The sequence below is a fragment of the Talpa occidentalis genome, unplaced genomic scaffold (assembly GCF_014898055.3).
Source record: "Talpa occidentalis isolate TD23 unplaced genomic scaffold, MPIMG_talOcc4v2.1 talOcc4.6, whole genome shotgun sequence".
Classification (NCBI taxonomy): Eukaryota; Metazoa; Chordata; class Mammalia; order Eulipotyphla; family Talpidae; genus Talpa; species Talpa occidentalis.
The window spans coordinates 118,165,346-118,190,481 of NW_023604972.1; the positions used below are offsets into that span (position 1 = coordinate 118,165,346).

At 42.1% G+C, this 25,136-nt stretch overlaps 1 protein-coding gene across 1 annotated transcript in view; it reads left to right on the forward strand.

The window, feature by feature from the left end:
- The first annotated feature begins 15,980 nt into the window (after window positions 1-15,980).
- OXCT1 (3-oxoacid CoA-transferase 1) overlaps window positions 15,981-25,136 on the forward strand; it is a 122,708-nt gene continuing 113,552 nt past the window's right edge. Inside the window, exon 1 of the mRNA XM_037530651.2 lies at window positions 15,981-16,103. Within this exon, the coding sequence (XP_037386548.1) occupies window positions 16,026-16,103 (78 nt within the window). The 5' untranslated portion in view covers window positions 15,981-16,025. The remainder of the gene's footprint in view (window positions 16,104-25,136) is intronic.

The following is a 25,136-nucleotide window of genomic DNA, read 5'->3' on the forward strand; positions in this document are numbered from 1 at the left end:
CCAGTTTGACACAGTGCATATTGAATAGGGAAAGGCAGTTTTTTTATTTAATAGGAAATACTAAAAATAGGGAAGTAGCGTGTTGTGATTTATAAGTGATTGGCTATAATGACCTTCTAACTGGTGTTTGTAATTCTGGTTTCTTCTTCCTTACATTCACCCTAAACATAGGAGGCAGGAATCATACATTAATTCTGTGTCCTCAGTGCTTCCTACAGTGTCTGACACATAATAAGTACTCAGAAAATGTTTATTAATTGAATAAAGCTCCATGTTATTTTGTCAATATATTAGTCTTCTCAGGTGCCAAAGGCTAGAAAAGTTGCATTATATAATCAAAGTAGCCTCAAGTAACAAAACTGGTAAACATTTGACATCTCAAAATTCCAAACTTCAACATTTACATTTTAAATAAATAATTCATTAACCACCGTGGACTTTCAGCAGGAAACATGCGGACTCTGGAAATTATTGTTCTCTGATACTCATTTCTGAATGTCTTCAGGGAGAGTTGGAAAGGATCTGAAGACATGTGGTACAGATCTTCACTGCCAGATGAAACTGGAAAGAATGTGACTATTAAGCACTGGAAACTCTAGAACAGGATTCTGTTATTTGTCCCAGATCATACCAGAGTAAGCATATTTAGAAGACCCTCTCACCATACATATAAACAGGTACAGCCAGCCTTCACCAATGCACACTAAAGAAAATGCTTCAAGTCAGAGAACCCCTATCCTAGAAAAAGAAGAAATACAAATTATTTTCCTCTAATTTTATAATTAGTTGTTTTTACTTTAGGAAACCTACATAAATAGAACAAATAAAAATATAGTGCTAGGCTTTAATAACTCTAACTTATTATGAACCTATCAAAAAATCTCTGAAATAATTTATTTTATTCCATATCACTGATATGTAATGTTATCAGATGGTAGCTAAGAAGAAATGAGTTTCTAGGGATGCTTATGAAAAACATAAAATTTTTAAAAATAAAATTCTTGCTTGTCTCTTGAATTACTAGTACTTACAACATGTACCATTCTTTTGTACCTTACCTTTTACTTCTTTATTCTTTGTGGGGGCCCTTAATTTCTCATTTAAATTCACCAACTTTCTCTCAGCAGGGATTGGGTTCTATTTTTTTTTTTTAATTTGCTACCAGTGACTTACATATAATAGGACCTCATGAAAGATTTGCTTGCTTTTTTATTTAGAACTTCATCCCCTGGAACTTGCCAGAAATCTGCCCTCTAGAGTGCTAGAGAAAGCTGTTCACGGAGACGTACTGCAGACAATGTTATGAAACTGCCAAAGGAGGGTGCCAGGAAGAGCGGCTGACTGCCATGTACTATAGGAGCAGGAGTACAGTGCCAGGGAAGTTGCATGTGTGGCAAGAGCCTGATGCCAGAGAAGATGCCCAAACTCTAGGAGCCTGCCAAGAAAGGATACCAAATCAAGAACTTGTATCTGCTACAATGTCTCTCTAACTCCCTCTATTGACGAAATTTAACATCAGCTTTGGCAGTTTGGAGAATTGAAAGGAGGCCAAGGTGGAGCAAGAGACTAAACACCAGTGTGGAGTTTCTCTGAGGTGGCCCTAACTCAGAACCCAAAAATGAACATGAAACCCTGGAGTGACACCCTATTAGTCATGTCTGATCCTTTCTTTTGGCTGTGGCCTGCTCATTTATTTAGCTAGGTGGTCATTAATTCAATATTTGGTGAGCACCTACTCTATGCCAGGCACAGATTATATGGTACTGAACAAAACAGACCTGCTTTTAGAGATAGAAGCAAGGGTGGATAGATAGATCTATCTGATAGATAGATTTTATAGGTAGATCCAGAAGGTAAAAATCTCACAGTAACAAAGCCAATCAGCTTATTTCTACTGGCAATTTGGAACACTAAAGAGGTAAGAATAGAGGCAAGACTAGTAACATTAAGTCAGCACTCCAACAAATCCACCAGCTGTTGTTGCAGTTCCTAGAAAAGGATTTGGTTTATTCACCTCTTTAAGTCTTGGTTACTCAATCTTTCCTTGATAGTTTCCTGTATCTTTACCCTGAAATTAATGTCAGTTTCTATTGCTTCAACTCAAAGAAATGCAATATAGCATGGGTATAGGTTAGACGGGGCAGGGCCTTTTGATATGTTAAAAGGCCCTGCCTTTTAACATATTGTAGACAATATCTTAACTCTAACAAAAAGTTATTGAAGTAATTTTAAGCAAGATATAATCACATTGTATTTTAACAATTTCACTCTGTTAAGAGAAAATGGGAGAAATATGAAAGAGAACTGGATAATTCAATTGCGAAACTAGTTCTCTAGATGAGAAATAAAATACTTCATATTAGAATGGGGACAATAGAAATGGAGAGAAGTGATTCAAGCTGATACACTATGAGAATAGAATCAATAAGACTTGATGACTAGGATTGGATGTAAGAGGTGGAGAAGAAAGGAATCAAGGGTGACTTGTAGGTTTTTGTGAAAAGCTACTTATCAATGGTATTGACATTAACTGACTCAGACAAATCTGGAGGAATGGGTTGGTGAAGGAGAGCAAGAATTTAGTTTTATTGGCCTCAGTTTGGAAATCAAGAGACAGGGAGAAAAGTTCTGCTCTAATGTAATGTCATTGCAAAATTTTTTTAATAAATAAAAATTTGAAAACATGTCATTCTTAGATTTGTCTTATTTACTTACTTGCATGTCTTACTTAGATTTGTTCTGGTTGTGAGAGAAGACAAGGTTCTTCTTTAATGATAGGTTGCTAATTGTGAGGATGGTATTGGGAGATTTTTTTCCAAACCGGGGGGCACGGCCTGTTTGAGAATGGAGCCAGCAGAGAGGCAGCAGGTAAGGTCGGTGTCGAAAAAACTAGTTCTAATGACTATTTGGGCCTCTTTTTTTTTTTTCAGTTACGTCAATCAACAATTTAATTTTTTTTTTTTTTTTTCAGTTCAAGCCATCTTAGGTTTAATTACCTACCAGCAACAACAAAAGAGACCCAATTAATTGAGGGAGAAATGGTCAATAACCACTCTTCTTTCCTCCCAGAATAATAAAATGACGGTAACCAAATGTTTCACATATTTATGCACAGAAACCAATTATTCCTGTGTCATGTTATAAATGAGGCACTATAAAAAAATCCCCAGCCTCTTTTGCAAGTGAATACACAGCAAGAAAGTGCTGGCTATGAGCATGAAGTGGACCATTCACCTTCTTGCTAGAGTTATGATATTGGAGTTTGCAGCCGTATCTATGGTTTATAAGCTACCTAGTCTGTGGGATTTTGTTACAGCAGCCTGAGCTGATTAAGACAACACTGATGGAGGGCCTCCCCTGGTGGCGCAGCGGTTGAGTGCTGGGCTGCGAGGCTGCCTGCAGCCTCTACCGCGCAGGTTCATTCCTGGTGAGGGTCCCCCCTCCCCCAAAAAAAAAGACTATGTATTGAAAGACAACACTGATGGAAAGAGTGTGTGCCTTCTGCCCTCTCCACCCTCCCCAAGCCTCATCCCCAGTCTCTGAGAAAGTACCACTTTGCTGTCACTTTGATTTTGGACCTCAGACTTCCAGAGCTGTGATGGAATACTTTTCTGTCGGTTGAAGCAGTTCAGTTTGGGTATAATGTTACAACCACCACAGGATGCTAACCTGAATGATCCCTTATAGTCCCTTTCTCAACTTCCCCAAGGAGAAGTGGGTCAGCTGAATTAGGGGGAAGGAACTAGGCTTCCTCTCATTGAAAGCCAACATAGCTTGTGTTCTGATTTGCCCTCTGCCAACCCCCTGGATGGGGGAGACCCAATGTCAGTCTCCTGAACCTGTGAGGGGTGGGTAAAGCTGTTAAATTCAGTAGATATAAAGCCAAGTGCTCTAATAAACTTTAATATTCATAAAACTAAATTTTAAAAAATATTCCATCTTTCTGATTTCTGTGTCTAGTTTTGAATTGATTCTGATATTGGGTAGGAAATAAAAGATGCTACTTACTATTCCTCTAAACCCACAAAAATTTACCTTTATTAATAAAAATGTTTTATTTCAGATAACAAAAGGAAATAATTGGGATCGCTCCCTAAAATACTTGCTTTAGATTGTCAGCATTAAATTTTTATCCCTTTCAAAACAATGCAACATGTTCAACAGCTTTCCTCCTTCCTACAATCAAGGAAATTCACTTCTAAAGGCCAAGAGAAACAACCTTAAAACTGAAAGTACATATTTTCAGAATTAGCAAAAATTCTGGAAGAATATTTAGTTCTTTCTAGTGAATTATAAAACTGCTCAAGTAACTTACAGAGTCGCATATACTCACAGATCATCTACTTTCTTTCAATGTTGTAAGCAAATAACCATGCTACATGAAGAATTAAATTGCTCCAAGTACATGAGGAAATTTATAGTGCCAATCAAAGACATTTTATAGACCTATCTCCCCTCACCCCCTCTAGTCTGGGTACAAATACAGTTTTATGAATAGAAATAACTCAAATGCCATGGGTTAGACATCAGTGGGAATGGCAGAGTAAGAATCTCTGAAAATCAGGGTCTCTCTGGTGGCCTGGGGGTTAAGTCTCAGTGCTACCACCTAGAGGGCCTACTGCTACATCCTCCTGAGTTCCATCCCCCGCTGGGGAGCAAACTCACATGGCACAGCAGACCTCTCCTGTCTCACTCGCTGCTCCCTTTAGCAGTAGATCTGCCTTTTCTGCTCCCCACAATGTCCCTGTGAATCCTATCACACATACACTGCCCCCACTCCTCTGGTCTACCCCAGCTCTTCTACACAAAAATAAATAAAATCTTTTAAAAAAAATCTCCTCCATAAAACAATGAGAACACTGGCAAAAATATGTCAAAATCAGCTTTTTCAAAGCTGTAGAAATTAACCAATAACTTGTAACAATCCAAGGAATGTTTATTCAAGAAACATTCAAAATATTGATTAAACAAATAGAGATTTGTGGTGGTTTAACTTGAACTGTTCCCATTTCTCTTTCCCCAGTGATTCCCTGGAATTACTTGCAGAGCTCTTTAGTTAACCTGACTTAGGCTTCATTCGCTGCAACAGCTACTTATTAGGAATAATATCTGTTGGAAAAAAAAATCATCAGTGATTGTTTAGCACTCATCTCCCTGAAGTTGTGATAGCAGATGGGTAAACAAGGAGCTGAGCAAGAAACGCTGAAGGGAAAACTGAGATGAAATGTGCATGGCGGGGGTGGGGGGGCATCCCCAGCAGCTCAGCGGGTTGAGGGCAGCGCTGTGAAGCTGTCTGCAGCCTCTGCAGCGCGGGTTCAATCCTGGCAGCCAGGGAGCTACCCACATGGCGTAGCAGACCTCTCCTGTCTCCTTGCTGCTACCCTAAGCAGTATTTTCGGTCTGTCTGCCTGGTCTGTTCCCCGCTCTGTCTCTGGTGAATTCTCACACCCTCCCGCGCCTCTGGCCTGTACCCCAGCTCTTGTATAAATAAATAAATAAATAAATAAATAAATAAATCTTTTTTTAAAAAAAAAGAAATTTTCATGGGGGACTTTCAAAAATGACAACCTATTCCAAAGACTCAAGAAGATCATGCACCTGTGCCCAAGCTCAGGAGAGATCAAAGAAGGTCTTAATTTCTCACTTCAGGATGACATTGAGGCTCTGTATAAGTGTAGCTGGATGCCCTCTGTTTTGCAATAGAAAATAGACTGAAATCAGAAATAAGTGGAATTAAACTCTAACCACCCTTTTGCGTTCCCTCTTCAGAACTGTTAATTCACTGGATTGGATTCCTTCTTCAGGACTAACTATTAACTCACTAAATTGCATTCCCTTTTCAGGACTAACTGTTCACTCACTAAATTGGATTCCCTCTCTAGGATTAACTGTCCACTCACTGAATTACACCTCCCATCTCCTCCATATGATTAACCGTTAACTGGTGCCACCTACATTCCTGGGAACTTGGAAAACGGATTGTGTTGTGTTATGTCTCTAATAAAATCATCTGTGTTCCATATATTAAGGGAAAGGGTTTCAGCTTTTCACCTTTGAGGATATTGGCTGTGGGTTTCACTTCTGGGAATCTTCCCAAAGGACACAAAAACATTAATTCAAAAAGATACCTGCACCTATTCAAAAAGATACCTGCACCAAAGGACACAAAAACATTAATTCAAAAAGATACCTATGTTTATTTCAGCACTATTTACAATAGGTAAGATATGGAAGCAGCCCAAATGCCCCAAAATAGATGACTGGGGGCCTCCCCTGGTGGCGCAGGGTGTTGAGCGCTGCACTGTGAAGCTGTTCACAGCCTCTGCAGCGCCGGTTCAATCCCCACCAGTGAGGGTCCCACAAGGCGTGACAGACCTCTCCTGTCTCCTTGCTGCTCCCCTCAGCAATGTACTTCATCAGTCCGCTTGTTCTGTTCCCCACTCTGTCTCTGGTGACTCCTCTCACCCTCCCGCAAATCTGGCCTGTACCCCGGTTCTTATATAAGTAAATAAATCTTAAAAAAAAAAATAGATGGGGCCTCCCCGGTGGTGCAGCGGTTGAGTGCTGGGTTGCGAAGCTGCCCGCGGCCTCTGCAGCGCCAGTTTGATCCCCGGATGCTCCCCGACCACCGGAGGAGGGTCCCACATGGCGCGCAGACCTCTCCTGCCGCCCGCTGCTCCCCTCAGCAGTGTACTTCGGTCCTTCTGCCTGCTCTGCTCCCCGCTCTGTCTCTGGTGAATTCTCTCACCCTCCCGCACTTCTGACTGTACCCAGTGCACATATAAACAAACAAATAAATAAAACATGCCTCTATTTAAAAAAAAAATAGATGACTGGAGGGCCTCCCCGGTGGCGCAGCGGTTGAGCGCTGGGTTGCGAAGCTGCCCGCAGCCTCTGCGGCGCCGGTTCGATCCCCGGCTGCTCCCCGGCCACCGGAGGAGGGTCCCACATGGCACGCAGACCTCTCCTGCCGCCCGCTGCTCCCCTCAGCAGTGTACTTCGGTCCTTCTGCCTGCTCTGCTCCCCACTCTGGCTCTGGTGAATTCTCTCGCCCTCCCGCGCTTCTGACTGTACCCAGTGCATGTATAAAACGAAAACAAACAAACAAACAAATAAATAAATAAATAAAACATGCCTCTATTAAAAAAAAAAAATAGATGACTGGATCGAGAAGATGTGGTAGGAATACTATTCAGCAATCAAAAAAGATAAACTCATGCCATTTGCAAAAACATGGATAGAGCTAGAAGGGATCATGCTCAGTGAAATAAGCCAGAAGGAAAAAGAAAAATACCAAGTGGCTTCACTTATAAGAGGAACATAGGGAAACCAAATATGGGATGTGGGGGAAATAACAACAACAACAATAATAATAGCAACAACAACAAAAACAAAACTAGCAGGCGACCATAAATAAGAGATATTCTGAGAGGTGGGGGTAGGAAAAGGGATCAAAACAGGTGAGAGAAGAGCACAAGGGGCTATGGTGGAAGGTTCACGTGTGACTTGGTGGCGGGAATTTTATTGGGAATACACAGTGATGAAAAAGATATAAATACAAAATATATGTTTAATAAAAAAACTGGGCCTCCCTGGGGGTGCAGCGGGTTGAGCACTACACTGTGAAGCTGTCCGCGCAGCCTCTGCAGTACGGGTTCAATTCTAGGCGACCAGAGGGAAACCTACATGGCACAGCCGACCTCTCCTGACTCGCCTGCTGCTCCCCTCAGCAGTGTCTTCGGTCAGTCTGCTTGTTCTGCTCCCCGCTCTGCCTCTGATGAATTCTCTCACCCTCCCGTGCCTCTGACTGTACCCAGTGCTTGTATAAATAAATAAATCTTAAAAAAAAAATCTTCTGTGTTTGAGTTGATATTGGAATCAGAAACAAACACCTGCTGATTGCTAAAAAAACATCCCGTTAGGAAATTCAAACACCTTGACTCCCGTCACCTAGACTGCCCAGCGCCACCTCAGACCTGGAAAACCAAAGTGCTGCATTTCCCTCACATTCCTTCACCCCTTATAAAATCCCAGCACTCCCTCCATTTGGGAAGCCAGTGGTTTTAAGGTACCTATACTGCCAACTCCCTTGATGGCCTTCTTGAATAAAATTCCTTTATGTAAAGACAATTCTTCTGATTCAGAGTTTGACTTTCTGGGCATAAGCAAAAGACCCAGTTTGGTCGGTTACATAAGCAGCAAGTGAAGGCTAAGACATAGGTGTAATTTGCACACCGGATCACTGAAGCCATGCTCAGTGCACACATAAGGCCCCCAGGCTAAGCTTGGGAAGCCAGTTTAAAGCAATTAAAGAAATTTCTGTCCAAACAGTACCTGAACACTAAGTTATGCAAGCAGAACTTTAAGGTGCTACACAAACTGAAGAAACAGACTTTATAGAATTAGTTCAGGAAAATCAACAACTAAGCCACAGTAACAATAACAAGCCCAGAAGACGACATATGATTTCCAGATTTACTACATTAAAATATTTAAAATGTTCAGTTCCTAACAAAAGATTATGAATATGCAAAGAAAAAAACCAAAGTATAGCCCACATAAGGGAAAAAGCCATCACTACAAACTGTCACTGAGTGGGCAGTGGACTTACTAGACAAAGGATTTAAATCAGTTATTTCAAAGATACTCAGAAAACTGAAGGGAGTGATGTTTGAAGAATAAAAGGAAAATATGAAGACTATTTCTTACCAAATAAAAAATCTTAATAAAGCGATAAAAATTGTTTTTGTTTTTTTAAAGATCCAAATAGAAATTCTGGAGCTGAAAAAATATTATAACTGAAAGAAAAAGCTCACTAAAGGGACTGTACTGATGATTTCAATCGGAAAAGAAAAAGAATCATAACACTGGAAGATAGGTTGATTGAGCCCATTCAATATAAGCATAATGGGATACCAGAAGGTGAAGAGAGAGAAAAGGGGCAGTAAAATTATTTGGGGAATAGTTGTCAAAATGGCCTCTTAGATATGAAAAAAGTAAATTGGACTTCATCAAAATTGATATCTTCAGTGCCTCAAAGGTCATTCTCAAGAAATTGAAAAAGATAACTCACAAAGTGGAAGAAAATATTTGCAAGATATATATCTGATGAAACTAGTATTCAAATATATAATGAATACTTACAATTAAGCAATTAAAAGATGGATGATCCAATTTTTAAAATGGGCTTCTTAAGAGTTTAAGAATGTGAATAAGCATTTCTCCATGCAAGAATAAAGACGGGCCAGCTAGCACCTGAAAAGAAACTCAACAACATTAGTCACAAGGAAAATGCAAATCAAAACCCCAATAAGATACCAGTTCACACCCACTGAGATAGCTATAATCAAACAACTAGATAATAAAAAGTGTTGGCAAGGATGTGGAGAAATTGGAATTCCAGGACATTGCTGGTGGAAATCATTTTGAAAAACAATGTGGCAGTTCCTCAAAAAAGTTAAACACAGTAACCATATGACCCAGCAATTTCATTGGTAAAGAGAGACAGAGACAGAGAGAGAGAGCCATGACCTAAACAAGGATGCCAGAACCATGACCTAAACAAGGATGCCAGTGTGAATAGGGAAGAAAGCCAGACATGATAAAATGAATATTTAAAAGGTAAAATCAGCAGGAATTGATTATCAATTTAACACAAAGTGAAAGCACAAGATCATTACTTTGTCCCTGCTAATAAGGAAAATCCAAAATTAAATTTCTAGGTAAATAATCTACTGAAATAGCCCATTATATAATGTTCTTATATTAACTTTGCAGATTAAAAAATGTTTTAGTGTACTTTGGCCAGCCATAAGTTTAGCAGTTTTAGTTCTTCTCATTGATTTATTGATAAAAATTAACAGACAATAAAATACAGCATCAAAGAACTGCCAGAGTTTAACATACTTTCATTTCTTGTAGTTGATTCAGAAAGTCCTCTCCTTTTGCTTTTATTGGCTATAATAATTAACTGCTCTGGCAAATGCAGTTTACTTTTCCTGGCTCAAAATAAAACTTTGCCTGCATCCATATTTCAGAGTCCTCTGGTTCTCAGGGACAGGAAGTCCTACAATCTCCAATCTGCTTTCCCGCCATCTTTTCCTTACTATTCTGAAATCTTCCACCAAGATTCCTCTTATCATCACTTTCTTCCCATCTTTTTCCACAATACATGCTGGAACTTTTGCTCCAATGTTAATCAATGGCTCAATCTCTTAAAAAATTTCATCTATTTGTTTCAGTGCGCACTTGAATATTAATACTCAGCAACTCTGTTCCAAATCAAGTTCCCTGACCACACCCTATTCCTCTCCACTGAATTCTGCCATAATTCTAAAATAGCCCAAAACCCTGGTGGGCCAGCAAACCAGGCTGTGGGCCTTAGAACATTCAATCTCTGACTGCATCTCACAAGTCCTTGAATGGTCTCAACCCTGTAACAGGCCTTTGATCTAGAAAACCCTGTGGTGAAATTTTCTCTCAGCTGATCCTCCTGGGGGCTCTTAAGTTAGAGTGGCCTTAAGATATGTTACAATTGAAGCCAAGGGACCATTTCTTTGTACTTCTATGTTAATGGGTTATTGGATAAGGAGTTTCCCTAGAAAATGGGCTCAGTGCAGGGCAAGGGTTCTTCCTGGGGTAAAGGACAATTTCAGAAGTGATATAACTGTGAGTCATCAGTAGCTAAAAAGTGATCCCAGCACCTGGAGGAATGAGTTGCTGGGTTGTGAAGTAGGAAGCTGAAGGTTCACTGCAGCTTCTTTCACAGTGAAAAATTCCCTTCCATTTTGTCTGTAGCTTACTGCCTTTTTTTTTTTTTAAGATTTATTTATTTATACATACAAGAACTCGGGTACAGACTGAGGTGCTGGGGGTGAGAGGATTCACCAGAAACAGAGTGGGGAGCGGAACAGGCAGACTGACTGAAATACACTGTTGAGGGGAGCAGTGGGTGAGACAGGAGAGGTCTGCTGAGCCATGTGGGTAGTTCCCTGTCTGGCTGGGATTGAACTCGTGCTGCGTAGGCTGCATATTACTTCACAGTACTGTGCTTAAACCCTTGCACCACCAGGAAAGCCCCGCTTACTGCTTTTTACTTCTCAATTTCTTCTGCCTTGTTTAATGGACCTCACACTCATGGGTTCAGAGGCCACACGGTTTTGGTTAAAAGTGATGGTTAAAATGGGATAAAGTGGGCCTCCCCAGTGGCGCAGCAGTTGAGTGCTGGGTTGCGAAGCTGCCAGCTGCTCCCCTCAGCAGTGTACTTCCATCCTTCTGCCTGCTCTGCTCCCTGCTCTGGCTCTGGTGAATTCTCTCACCCTCCTGCGCTTCTGACTGTACCCAGTGCATGTATAAACAAACAAACAAACAAATAAATAAATAAATGAAAATACATGCCTCTTTAAAAAAAAACCAAAACGAAAAACAAAAAAATAAATAAAATGGGATAAAGTTTAGAATTATGACAAAATTTATTTTATGATTATCAGTCATTTACAAGAAGTAACAAAAGTTACATTATCTTCATGTTCATGCAATAGATACATGGGAAATAACTCAAATTAAAAACAGCTTCTAATGCTATCTATAGTACAGCATTATCATGAACTGTTTTAGATGTGCTTATTGAATAATTTACCATGCTATAATGAGCAACAGTGGTAGTGTGTCTGAGCTGGGCATCCAATTATTATATATGATATAAATTTACAGGAGCCAACATGCAGATATTGAAGTGATGAAAGGACAAGTACAAGCTACAATCTTCTTTATCCATGACTCATTTTGAAAGTTCAAACACAGGCATTAAGATAATTAAGAAACTTTATCCTGAGATTTTTTTCCCAATTGTACAATATAGTACTCTTTAATATGCAAAAATCAGGACGAAATTATAACTGAGTGTACATGCTACTGCTTTGTTAAAGTTGATAGAATAATTGAAATATATTTAAAATTTATTTTCAAAATGCAATGTTTGTGGAACCCCTGATGTACTCCTGGAGAACCCTTAAGTAAATGCTGAGTCTGGATTAGAAACCTTGATTATACTCAGATGTTGGACTTTAATTTGTAGCTTAAAAAGATTTCTTAGAAAGTGTTAGGAAAGCGTATGAGAAGACCAAATCTATATTTGAAGGGATGTATTTTAAAGTGTTTCACTTTGAGGGAGAAAGGAATTTCATTTAGGAAGTGATTGCAGTAATTCAAATGAGAGAAACTGAATCTGAAGTCCTGTCAGGTTCACATACTTGGTAAAGAGGAAGTTGTAAAGATAAAAGAAGTCTTTCATGCCATGTAGTTTAGGGTTTGAATCCTATCTGATGCTTTCCAGATTATGAAAATAAAACAGATCTGAGTTCACAAGGTGTCTTTTATCTCCCAAATAGTCCAGACAGACATCTGTCTAGCCATGACCTTGCTTCTTGCAGTTCAGCACATAGCTTGGGAAAAGCTGAACTGAAACTTGAACCAAGGCAGCCTGGCTCCAGGGTCAATTCTCTTTATCAGCATTTGACTATGAGGTTATTTGAATTCATGGTGTGAGTCAAGAGGCAAATACAGTTTGGAATATAAAGGAGATATGTTGGGCAGAGGAAAACCAGAAGAAATGCACCCCCCACCCCACATCTATGCTAAATTAAGGAGTGTAGACTTTGTATCTTAAAGGCAGTGGGAAGAACCATTGAGAAGTTTCAAGCATAAGTAAACTGAGTAGATTTGAAAGGTTTCCAAGCTCACTCTGGTGTGTTTTGCTCTTTCAAATTTTCTTAGCAGCTTAATGTAATTTTCATTTTCATTCCAGGATTTGAGCCTTTTCCATTCATCTCATGTAATTTATTTTGTTTCTGAGGAAACTACATCTTATGTAAAATTCACTTCAGTTCTAATCCATTGAACAAACATGTATACATTAGTTAACACAATGCACTGCTTTAAAGAATCTATGAAAATAGCGAGCTTACAAAATTGGTAATTGGGGGATGATGATTTACGTAATGAAACAATACAGATGTATGTAACCGGTCAAGATTACGTCCTTCAAATCCAATAGAGGAAAATTAATTGAAGGGATTTGTTTTTCATGGATTAGACTATTGTAAAAAAAATGAATCATGCATACATTTTTAAAAAATGACTTAAATGACCTAGTTAAAAACTCCTAATACAAGTTAAACCAGTCAAACAACATTTGAAAAGCAAGACTTGAAAGCCCCTGATTATCAACCTGAAGAAACAGTCGGCCAAGGGAGAGGGCAGGATAGCCTAAAGGTCAATGAGCGCTCATGCTACCACGTTATATTCAGGAGATTTAAATAAAAATCCCTCAGGCAGAGAATGAAAATTTATAATCTAACTGACACATTGCAGTTATTCGATAGACAGGGGATATTATATATGTATATATACAACATAATGCGAAATAAACTTTCCTCATTGTTTGGAATCAGAGCTTTATTTAAAAAGCTTTGAATTCAATTCAATTCTTTTAATCTTTAAGAATGTGGAAGTTAAATACAAAATTTCACAATAGAAATGCTTGATACAAACTGCCCTTCAAGAGCAAGGGTAATTATTCTAACTTGTTCAGAAAAAAAAAACAGATTTTAGAAAGTACATTTTTCCACAGATTACAATTAAAATTGCTTTGTGGATCCACAAGGGTTATCTCTACAAAAGAACTTTTCTGTAAATTGTTCAAGATACTCCTATTTTTTTAAAAAGTATAAAACAAAGTCACAGTATCATCAAAAATATAGCACAGTGTGTTTTGCCCATAGACCAATGAGGCTGGTTTTTTCATGGGATTTGAAGTCACAGAGAGAAGAGACCTCTTCCAGGAGCAAAGAAAGGAGTGAGGCCAGCAGGGAAGTCAGATGACCAGAGTTAGAGTTTCCAAAGCTGTTTCCATTCCATGTGTCCTCTGGAAGGGCAAAAGTAGAAAAGCAGACTCATACGTGAATGGAAGCTTTTTCACATTCTGTAACAGCAGCTGCTAAATGCTGCAGTGGGACAAGTAATGGGACTTTATTTAGTTCTATTACCCGAATTTCCCCTCTATCCAACTTCCTAAAGTATAGAAATTACAGAGCATTACTAAGTTAATGCCGCCATATGTAATTGCATAGTCTAACTTGGTATTGTTCCCTTACTGATTTTGATTAAAATTATAATGAAAATTCCTAGGGGAAAAAATAAAGATTGCAGAATAAAGGAACGCCATGAAGGAGCAAGTACTTTTATGGATGGACAGACTTAACAAGTGCCTTAGTGTACTTGTGAAGGAAGCTAAGAACTCATTTAATTTTCTTGTTAGCTTTGTGTTCGTTCAGAATGAACAGATATATTCCCAGGACTTGTTCAACGCTTAGCCAGATAAAATGTTAATGCGGTTTTCACTTGGTCCTTCCACTATGATAAGTGCATAGCTAGTTATGATGAAATTAGGCTTGGCTCATGCCCTTAAGGAGTTGTCAAAAAAGATAAGGCTTTCAGAGAATGATTGTGCCATACCAAATCCACTGCTTCAACTTAATAAACTTGTAACGCCTAAAATTCATTAACTGTTTACAATGGGGTGAAAGGGTTGGCAGGAATCTTATGTAAACCTTATGCTAGTTCTGGCATGATGTGTAATCTTAACTTGTCGTTAAGGACATTGAAGCTGAAGAAAGTCATGTAACTTGCCTAAGGTTTGTCAAACCTTAGTGTAGTTAGACCACACACCTCTATGTTTGCATCTGCTGACTAATCTCTGTGGTTTCTAAGAGTCCAGTGCCTGAAGGCTCCTGAAAAATGCAGGCTTGGATATGGGGAAGAAGGTGTGATAAGTCCAAAGGCTGAGTTCTAATGTTGTCCCTCTTAACCCGGGGCAAGGTTGACCAGGTCTGGCTGGTCACACCTCATGGAGATGGCTCATGGCTGGTTCCCAGGGTAAAATGACTCAGGTTCACTAACAATTAAGAGGGTAAAACTCCTTCCTGACTCAACTAAGGGCACACGCCAAGAGTCAGGCTTAGTCCTGTAAAGAGACCGCAGGGCCTTGAGGACAACTGTTGCACCGCAAATCAATACCTTCAAAAAAAGAAAGACTTTAAGGTTTATAGTGGTGCTAATATTCCCAGTTTTCAGAATACCCTTGCTCTTAGCCAAAAGGCTGAGGAGCAATCCCTCAGTTTCCAGAATATAAAGCTCTGACTACATAAGGTAAATTTTAACATTCCTCTTTGGTATCCTCAATGCATAGATAGCATTAAGGAAATACATCAACTGGACACCCTACCCAAATTCTGTCTTCACAGAAATCCTTGAAATAATTATACAAATCTCATTGAGAAGCTTAGAATTTGGGTAGCTTTCCCCTGGCTCAAGTCCTCACTCTTGATTCTTTAAATAAACTCATTTAATTTTGCTTGCCTCAATTTATTTTTAGTCCACACTCTACATAACATAGGGTGGGGAGTGGAGAAAGGTGACCGAGAAAAGGAAGAACAAGGACCGCTGAGTGGTGTGTGTGGGGGTGTGTGTGGGTGTGTGTGGGGGGTGGCGGTGGGGGGAGTAGGCTGGGTGGGGGGTATTTGGGGGCGCCCGGGGACAGGAGGTCCTGGGGAGTACCCGTTTGCAGCCCACACACTGCCAGGACAAACTAACAAGTTCCCTGAACGCTAGGCCTTGCCTCATCCCAGACGTTGGGGCAGTCAGACACTTGCTCCCCTCAGAGCCAAACAGCTGTCCAAGGGGCCAGCGTGGGCAAGTGCGCGCCAACACGCGGGGCTCACAAGGACCCCTCCGCGCGGGGCTTTCCGGGGCGTCCAGGCCGCCCCCACCCTCCCAGCGGGCGTCTGGCCAAAGTCGCAGCATCTGCGCGCGGCGGGGGAGGCCCCAAGGACGTCACAAACACCCGGTCGAGCCTCCAGCCCGCCCCCCGCGCGCCTCCCTCCCTGCCCTCCAGCGACGCGGCGGCGGCCCCGGCAGCGCCAACCGCCACTCTCCCGCGCGCCCGCAGCCCGCAGCCCGGCCGGAACATGGCGGCGCTCAGGCTCCTTTCTTCCTGGCAGCGCCTCTGCGCCCCCACCCGCGGCTCCGGGGGTCCCTGGTCGCAGGTAAAGCGCGGGCGATGAGGACGGCCCCGCGCAGGAAGAAGCCCGCGGGGCAGCGGCGTTTCCCCCTCGGCCCGCGCGCCGCGGCCGCAGCCTGGGAACGGGCGTCCGTGGCCCCGACGCGCCGGCGCGCCCCTCGGCGGGCTGCTCCTCGCGGCCGCCGGGGCTTTGTTCCGCGTGCGCGCCCGCTGGGGCCGAGGCGCGGCCGAGGCGCGCGCGGGCGGCGAGGCTGGAAAGCGGCGGGAGGACGCCGGGTGCCCCCAGCGCGCCCTGAGGGGTTCGCTCACCCGGGTCCCGGGCACCCTCCTGGCGAGGGTCTCGGCTGCAGGAACGCGGCGCAGACGGCGCGCCCGTTTGGGGAGGGTCAGGGGTGACGGCCGCCCGGGGGCTCTTTGCACCAGCCTCTGAGGCCCAGGGTCCCCGACGAGCTTCCCCGCGGCGCGGCGCGCGCTCCCCGCCGGGGGCGGATGCCGGGCGCCGCGGGGTGGAACGCCGCGCCCCTCCTCCTGCGCTGGCTGGTGGCGCTGCCCCGCGCGGCGGCGGCGATGACCCGGCGTGGAGCGCTCCCCGGCGTCTCCCGCGCCCAGCCGAGAGCCTGGCGATCGGGGGGCGCTGACTCGGGGGCTGCGGGCGCCGGCGTCCCTCCCCGAGGCCCCTCGGGGGACTCGGGTTGGAGAATTTCCGTTTTCAAAACTCTGAGAACCTGATTCCGCCCCGGGTGCTGACAACTCTGCACCGGGTGGCGCCCCGGGGCTCGCTCGCCGCGGCTCGTGCAGGATATTTTCCTGCCCCGTGCGCTCGCCTCGGTGCGTAAACCCAGGTTCAGGTGGGGTGCCTGTCTGGAGTCCTGGCAGCCCAGGACTGGCCCCGAGCGCCAGGTGCCCCCCCTCGGAGGGCCGTTTCCTTGGAGGGGAAAAGAACGGTGATGAGTTTACTTGGTAGTTCACTGAATAGTCCGTGCCTTGCCCACGGTGGGTGCTCGCGCACAGGAGTGCCTCGCCCCTTTGCTCTGCTGCCTCACCGTGTCCCGATCCTCTGGGAGCCCGGGGAGCTGAGAGGCCAGCGAGCCCCTTAGCTAAGCACTAGGGAGTCGTTTAGATCTGGAACGTGTTACCTACAGATGCCTCTTGGAAGCATTTTGATAATTGCAGATAGCTCTGAATACATGAAGCACTATTAAAAGGGGACCTGACCTTCCTTCATTCAGTCTCTTGCTGCTAGTGCTGAAATGAATGTAAATGAGAACATAACAATACCCTTGAGCCGGCCCAGGTCAAGGTCAACAGCATTCTCTCTCTCCTCAGTTACTCATTTGCCTAAATGTAATTTACTCATTTTCCCGCCTAGGTGTATCATTAAGCCACTTTTGGAAATTCAGGAAACCTCTTTCTAGCCGGGTGAACTACCAATTATGGGGTTTGCTGTCTCTCATTGAAAGTTCCTATCAAGGTTCAAACTCGCCTTTCAGGTTTGGTTATCATATGTCATGCTTCTCCTGCTCTCCAATGTTCCGCCAGCGCTAGTGACCTTACTGTTACCGTTTATTTAACCCTTAACTCCTCCCTTCTACTTCTATTAAGCTGTAACACTTGTGTACTTATTTAATTTTCACATGCACACGTTGTCTTAAGCAGAGGGAAGTTTCTTGGTGGCAGGGATATTGTGGGCCTATTCTGCTTCACACTCATCCTTACATACCACTTGCATGAAACACACACTCTGAACCCCTGTTGGAACTTAAGTAGTATTAAGAAATATTCTGCTAAGCATAATTAAACAGGTGCAACGAGAATTTTTTTTTTTTTTTTTTTTTTAATGATAGCAAGTATCTCAAGCTTGGGTGTTCATCAGAATTCCCTGGAGGTTTTATTAAACAGACTGCAATGTCCACGCACTGCAGTTTCTGATTTAATAGGTGGAGGGAGGCTTGTTCTCTGCATTCACAGGTTCCTGCGAAGTTGATGCTGGTCTAAGGATAGCACTTTCAGAGCCACTGGCATGGACTTAGGTTTTCCTTCCTCCATTGCTATTGCAAGGGGAACGTTTCATTCTAGTTTCCTTTGTTATAAAAAATTATTACTGAAAAGTCATTATAAAACTACCTTTAGTACCTCATCTGCCCCTTTTCCTTGAAACCATCTTTTCCCGGATCTCCAGCACCATTCTCCTGAGCTGCCGTCCATCTGCCAGCACTGGTTGACTTCTCCTGCATCACACTTAGCACCTCAAGCTCTTTTTGACCCGAAATAACCAGCACCTCAGGCTCTTTTTGACCTGAAATAACCAGCCATGAATTGTTTTTTCCTTCCCTTGTTTTGTTTCTTCTAACTGGTTAACAGTACCAGCCTCCCAGTGTGTAAGACAGAAATCTTGGACCCAGTCTCTCCTCTCTTCCTTTCTCCACCCCTTGGTCACAGATGTCTGTGTAATAATTTTGTGACTTATTCTTGCTAAGTTTGTAGTTTCATCAAAGCAGAGACTCTGTGCAGTGCTTTGTTTTAATTCTGTGTCCCCAGGGTTTATTTGATATAAAGTAAATATTTTTGAAGAAAGGGTGAAGGAATGAATGAGTTCCCTTTCCACCTTTCTGGCTCAGGCTATCATATGAGAGTTGTGACATTCCCCTGTTTCAAAAGCTTTGCTGGCTCTTCCTCATTAAAGGATGTAGTTGAAACTTTTTCCTGTGGTCTTTCAGGCCTTTGACTCCCCGCCCCAGTCCCCCTCACCAGCCTGATCTTCATAAACCTCTCTCCATGGGATTTCCTTCCGCATTTTCACATCTCTGTTCATTGGTATTTTTTTTTTTTTTTTTAAAGAGGGATGAAGGACAGTGGTATTTCAAGGAGGGTGATTTCTCAAACAGTTGGGTTTTTTTTTTATATATATAGAGGCATGTTTTATTTATTTATTTGTTTGTTTGTTTTGTTTATACATGCACTGGGTACAGTCAGAAGCGCGGGAGGGTGAGAGAATTCACCAGAGCCAGAGCGGGGAGCAGAGCAGGCAGAAGGACCGACCGAAGTACACTGCTGAGGGGAGCAGCGGGCAGCAGGAGAGGTCTGCGCGCCATGTGGGACCCTCCTCCGGTGGCCGGGGAGCAGCCGGGGGCAGCTTCGCAACCCAGTGCTCAACCGCTGCGCCACCGGGGAGACCCTGTTCATTGGTATTTTAACTCTTCAAGTTTCCTGATCCACTAGGCTGACTATGTGGCCTCTTCATCTGTGATCCTTTACAGCATCCGTCCCGCACTAGAATAATATATGTGCCTTATTTTGAAAAATAAAGTTACGGAGAACTGTCAGGTGTCAGTAACTACCTGGGATCTCCTTGTGATGTATCATATCAGAGGTGTGTAGTTGGTGTTGCTGACTGCAGGTGAACATTCCACATTGGTCCAACACTGAAATGCTAAAATGTTTCAACACACCCCACCTCCTCTTGGTGGTGGTGCCTTACTCCTCCTTGCAAGTCTGTGTGTGTCTCCACCTGCATGTTATCATCTGATGCCGTAATTCTCTTTACCTCTCTCCATAGAGCCTTTCTTCCTCATTTTTTCCCCTTTGTTGAGGTAACATTGGTTTATAACCCCGTATAAGATTTAGGAGATTAAGTGCACACATCCCCGGATGTCCTTTATCAGTCCGTTATCAGTCTGTTATTGCACCAGCCCCACCCTCAAAGGGCCCATCGTCCTTCACCTTAGGCTGTTGGGCCCCTTCTTCCTTCCTCCCCTACCCTCTTCCTTCCCCTCTAGTAGCTTCAATTCTGTAGTCATATTTTTAGGGCCTGTTTTGGTTTAGTTTTGTCAGTTCTTTTTTCTGTTTCTCTATATTCCACATATGAGTGAAATCATCCAGTATTTGTCTTTCTCTTTCTGGCTTATTGCACTTAGCATAATCTACTCCAGGTTCATCCATGTTGTGGCAAATGGCAAGATTTCATCTTTTTTTTTAATAGCTGAATAGTATTCCATTGTGTATATAGACAACATCTTTTAAATCTACTGCCCTCTCATTGGGCACTTAGATTGTTTCCATAACTCGCTGTTATACATAGAACACTGTGAGTGCATATATGCCTTTAAATTAGTGATTTTATACTCTTTTGGTAGCTACCTTGGTAGTGGAATTGCTGGATCATATGATAGATCTATTTTTAATATTTTGAGAAACCTCCTTATTGTTTTCCATAGAGTCTGGACCAGTGACATTCCTACCAACAGTGTATGAGAATTCCTTTTTCTCCACACTCTCACCAACATTTGTTGTCTCTGTTTTTTATTTTTTATATTTTTAATGACTAGGGCCATTATCATTGGAGTGAGGTTGTATATCATTGCTTCCCACTTATGAGTGAAACTTTAATACTGCAGTGGGCAGTATCAATTGTTCTGTGTCCTGATTTATTTAGCTGTTAGGGGACAAGGCAAATATCACCTGATTCTACAGTTTTCATATCATTAAGATAAGATTTTTTTTTTAAAGATTTATTTATTTATGCATGCAAGAGCTGGGGTGCAGGCCAGAGATGAGGGGGGTGAGAAGATTCATCAGAGACAAGAGTGGGGAGCAGAACAGGCAGACTGACTGAAATACACTGCTGAGGGGAGCAGTGGGTAAGTCAGGAGAGGTCTGCTGCGCCATGTGTGTCACCTCCCTGGCTGGGGATCAAACTCATGCTGCAGTGGCTGCAGATAGCTTCATAGTGTTTTCTTAACCCCCCCCTTGCGCCACCAGGGGGGCCCCAGGATAAGATTTGTTTTAAAAAGGCAGTGTGCTTTGTGGCTTGCCCTGAAAGATCTTCAAAATGAAGTGCATTTTCATTAAATCCCAGAGTTTTGAATGACAGGAAAAAGAAATTTGGGTGAACAAAATAATGGTTGTTGTGGTTAGAAAGAAACGACATTCTGGATTATGAAATCTTGAGGGAAATTTTGGGCTCAGTAATAGAATCAGATCTGGAAGGTGGAAGTGTAACAATTGGAAGTAGAGGACACAGGATGATTTTAAAAGAATTAGATTGAATTGAAAAAAATTGGCATGTCAGAATTTTTATTGTGTTTTACACTTTGGTAGTGAAACCTTATTTTCCTTTTTCAATAGTTAGAGCAGAGGACCCTCCCTGATGGCGCAAGGGGTTAAGATGCAACCTATGAAGCTGTCCGCAGCCTCTGCAGCACAAGTTCGATCCCCAGGCAGGGAGCAACCCACATGGCGCAGCAGACCTCTCCTGTCTTGCCCGCTGCTCCCCTCAGCAGTGTATTTCAGTCAGTCTGCCTGTTCTGCTCCCCACTCTTGTCTCTGATGAATCTTCTCACCCCCCTCATCTCTGGCCTGTACACCCATTCTTGTAAGCACAAATAAATAGATCTTAAAAAAAAATAGAGCAGAAATTAATGAAAACAATAAAAGGAAATTGCAGAAGGTATAAGAGAGTGGAAAACTAAAGGAAATGCATTACATGAATGTAAAGGAAGACCTTGGTGAAAAAAATTATCCCCAGAAAAAATAGATGTCAAAGCTGTACAGTTTATCACTCTCCTCTCTTTTAGGTAACCTCTGCAAATTATTTGCACATTTAATTTTTGTAGCAGATGGCTCTTGGGTTTTTCATATCACTGTCAGTATTTAAAATATATTAAAGGTAAAGAGTAATTTATGAGCAGTTTAGAACTCTACTTCGAAGTCAGTTTTTTAGGGTGTTACCAGACATACTTTTCCCCACCCTGCCTTCATCTCAGAAAGTGTTGGTGGCTATTCCTTGATTCCCAAGGCAGGGAATGTGGGGACAGAAAGTGGGCGTAGAGGAGGCACCTAAATAGGATAAACCCAACATCTGCCACTGGGGTATTGTGCTTGACTCTAAGCTTCCCTCTGGACTTCAGGCCTTGAAGATTTACTGTAAACGTTCTGATGAACTGGCTTCAGACATCCTGTTTCCTCTTGCCCCACAGTCTGCATTCACACTGCTGCATTGCCAACGGTCTCTGAATACTTAGATTGACAAACTTGATTGCAAATGAAATAAACTTGAAAAAGCACTATTAAAACCAGGATCCAATTTTTTCAAAACCCTCAACAAAGTTCACATGGATTAATTTCTTCAGGATGGGCCATGTTAAAAAAAAAATCTTTGTCAGATTGTTAGTGGAATAGAGCTGAGTTCTGCTTCCTGTCACTACCCAAAGCCAATTAGCAGAGACAGGATTTGAATCAAAAAGCGCTTTTATTTTTTCAGATGGCTGCCCATTGACCTGCGAGAACAGTGGGCAGAGCACCCTGAAGAGACTGTTCTGCCATCTCATCTGGAGCTGGCCTTTTTGTAATGGGTTAGATGAAGACAGTCATAAGCAAACAGCCCATCAGAACAGCCTGTCCAGTTGATGTTCCTGATAGTCACCATGTTCAGCGCCCAGAACTTGCCATCAGCCTCCCGTTTATCTTGACCCTGGTATATCCCATGGCGTCAATGTCAGGCACTCACTTGGGCACCTCTGGGGCAGGAATCTCAATTCTAAGCAAGAGTTTTAAATTAAAGAAAACTGATCATTAGTTATATCTGTACGTGCAGCCTGTGCTCTGCGTACAGATTCCTATACTAGGTTTGGTGCTTTTCCCTTCCTCTGAGCCCCCTGTCAAAATCTGTGTGTCTGTGTTTAAGGGGAGAGTTAATAATGACAACTAAAGGGACTTCCCTGGTGGCCTGGGGTTAAGTCTCAGCACTACCACCTCAATGGCCTGAGTTTGATCCCCAGCCAGGGAGCTAACCCCCATATGGTACAGCAGATCTCTCCTGTCTCGCCCGCTGCTCGCCTAAGCAGTGTATTTTAGTAGATCCGCCTGTTCTTCTCCCCACTCTGTTTCTGGTGAATCGTCTCACCCCTCACACCTCTGGCCTGCACCCCAGTTCCTCTATGCAAAAATAATTAAAATCTTTAAAAAAAAAGACAACTAAATAACAATCAATGAAAAATTCATCTACTGCCCATTGGGGGATGCTAATATGCCCTTGGGGATCTTCTGAGGCTCAGGAACAGACTAAGTGCTTCTCCCTCCATCATTATTTAATCCTTAGTACATACTTGGAAAATCATTATCATCCTTTCATAAGCACAAAATGAATCTCCCTCTTCCCTCCCAAAAGGGACCTGATTTTCTCGGGTTCACACAATTGTGACTAAACTGGCATTTGAAAGACTGTAACTTGATACGAAGAGCACTGGAGTGTGACCTATTATGCCACACTTGTTTTCTCAGCAAATAGATAACAAATGTTGATATGACAAATGTCAACAGCTATTGTTAACCAAGTGTGTAAAAAATGAAAAATGAAAATTGAATGCCTATAAATTCTTCATTTCCATGAGCTCTTCTAACGCCCCGTAGAAACTTCTGTCATTTTTATTGCTTCTAATTTTTGGTTATCTGGGTAAATATGAAACAATTGGGTCTTTTCTAAAATATTTCTGAGATATGTTTTTGAGGTGTGGGACAACCTTCTCAGTAATAATGAAGATGCTATCAGTTAAAGGAATTACTTTCCTGTAAGTTTGTACCTATATTCTATTTTTTTCTTGTGAATCTAAAGAGTCTGTAGGGTCTGTTTTGGGGTCTGTAGGGGAAATGAGATTTTTTTTGACTTCCTTCTATAGGATTCATGTTTCTCAGCCTGGATAAATAATTCAAGGTAACCTCACCCTCTCAAACTATTTATGTATAGACCAAATACTTTCATTTTCCTTCTCTTCCTGTTAAGTCCCAACCATACCTTTCCTCTTTTGAGGGAGTCGGGGTAAGAGATAAAATTAGGATTTATTTCAATTTTTGTATCTTTTATTTTTTTCAGTTCCATTGTACTATTTATATAACACTGTATGAGCTTAAGGTATAGAGTATAATAACTTATCTTCACCCTTAAGCAGAGATAATGACAGCAGCATTATTTGTGAAAATATTGGATACTCATAAAGATTTGTTATATATAAATAATGAAATAGAAGGATAAGATTGAGGACCTTCAAAAAACATGGAGGGGGCATATTGTGGTAGAAGCATATTGTGGCACATTGGGATAGAAGGCTAAAACCTGCCTTCAAGTGTTACTTTAACACCCTGTGTTGGGTAAAGGACAAGTTTTTTCTAGGCTTCAGAAACTTAACTGGTAAAGTAAGTTAGTTGGATTAGATATCTATGTATTTTTCTTTTCTGTTTTCTAGGCGGTATCTTCAACTTTATTCAACTACTAAATGTTTAATTTCTGAGATTAAAAATCTATTTGTTTATGTGTATGTTCAAAACCGAATCAAATAAATCTTTGCTATTTGAGGACAGAACAGAGAAGAAAGCTCTTTGTAGTGCATTCCCTGTCTATTTTTAACTCTACTTCTTTCTCCCTTGGTGGGGCAGGGTGCCAGGGTATACCTCTTTCCTCACATGACCTTGACCAAGGTGGATGTTTAAAGGGACAAAAGTCATTTATGTAACCTCTACCTTTACAGATCCCATTTGACTTTCAGTGTAGTTCTCTTACAGCCTTTTATACTAATTACACTTTTAATAGACATTTTTAGGGGAAGAAAAGAATGCTAGAAATTATTTCATGCTAATTCCCTGACACCTCCTCCAGTCTGATAGGCCATGGATGAGAGCTGAGCACTGTGGGCTTGTGAAAACGACAGCATCTCATGAGTCAGGCTTCCATCTCCTGATTTGTTCTTGTCTTAGGCTGAGTATATATTTGAGGCTAAGGAGAGGTGGTGATTTTGGGTATGAGTGAGTGATTGCAAGTCAGTCAGCTTTCTAATTTTTTTCTGTTCATGTTGTGAATGAAGTATAAAGAGGGAAACAGCTCAAAACTGATCATACATACTCAGTAGACAATCGCTTTGTAGCAGATAGTACACATCGTGATAATTCTAGGCTTGCCTCTTTATAGGTGACAGTTTGCTACTTTTTTCCTGCATCTGTAAACTTTAAACCTCAGAGGGGCGTGTGTCTATTTGTATGTTGTTGTGTCCCTTTAGGTTTTCTCCAACAC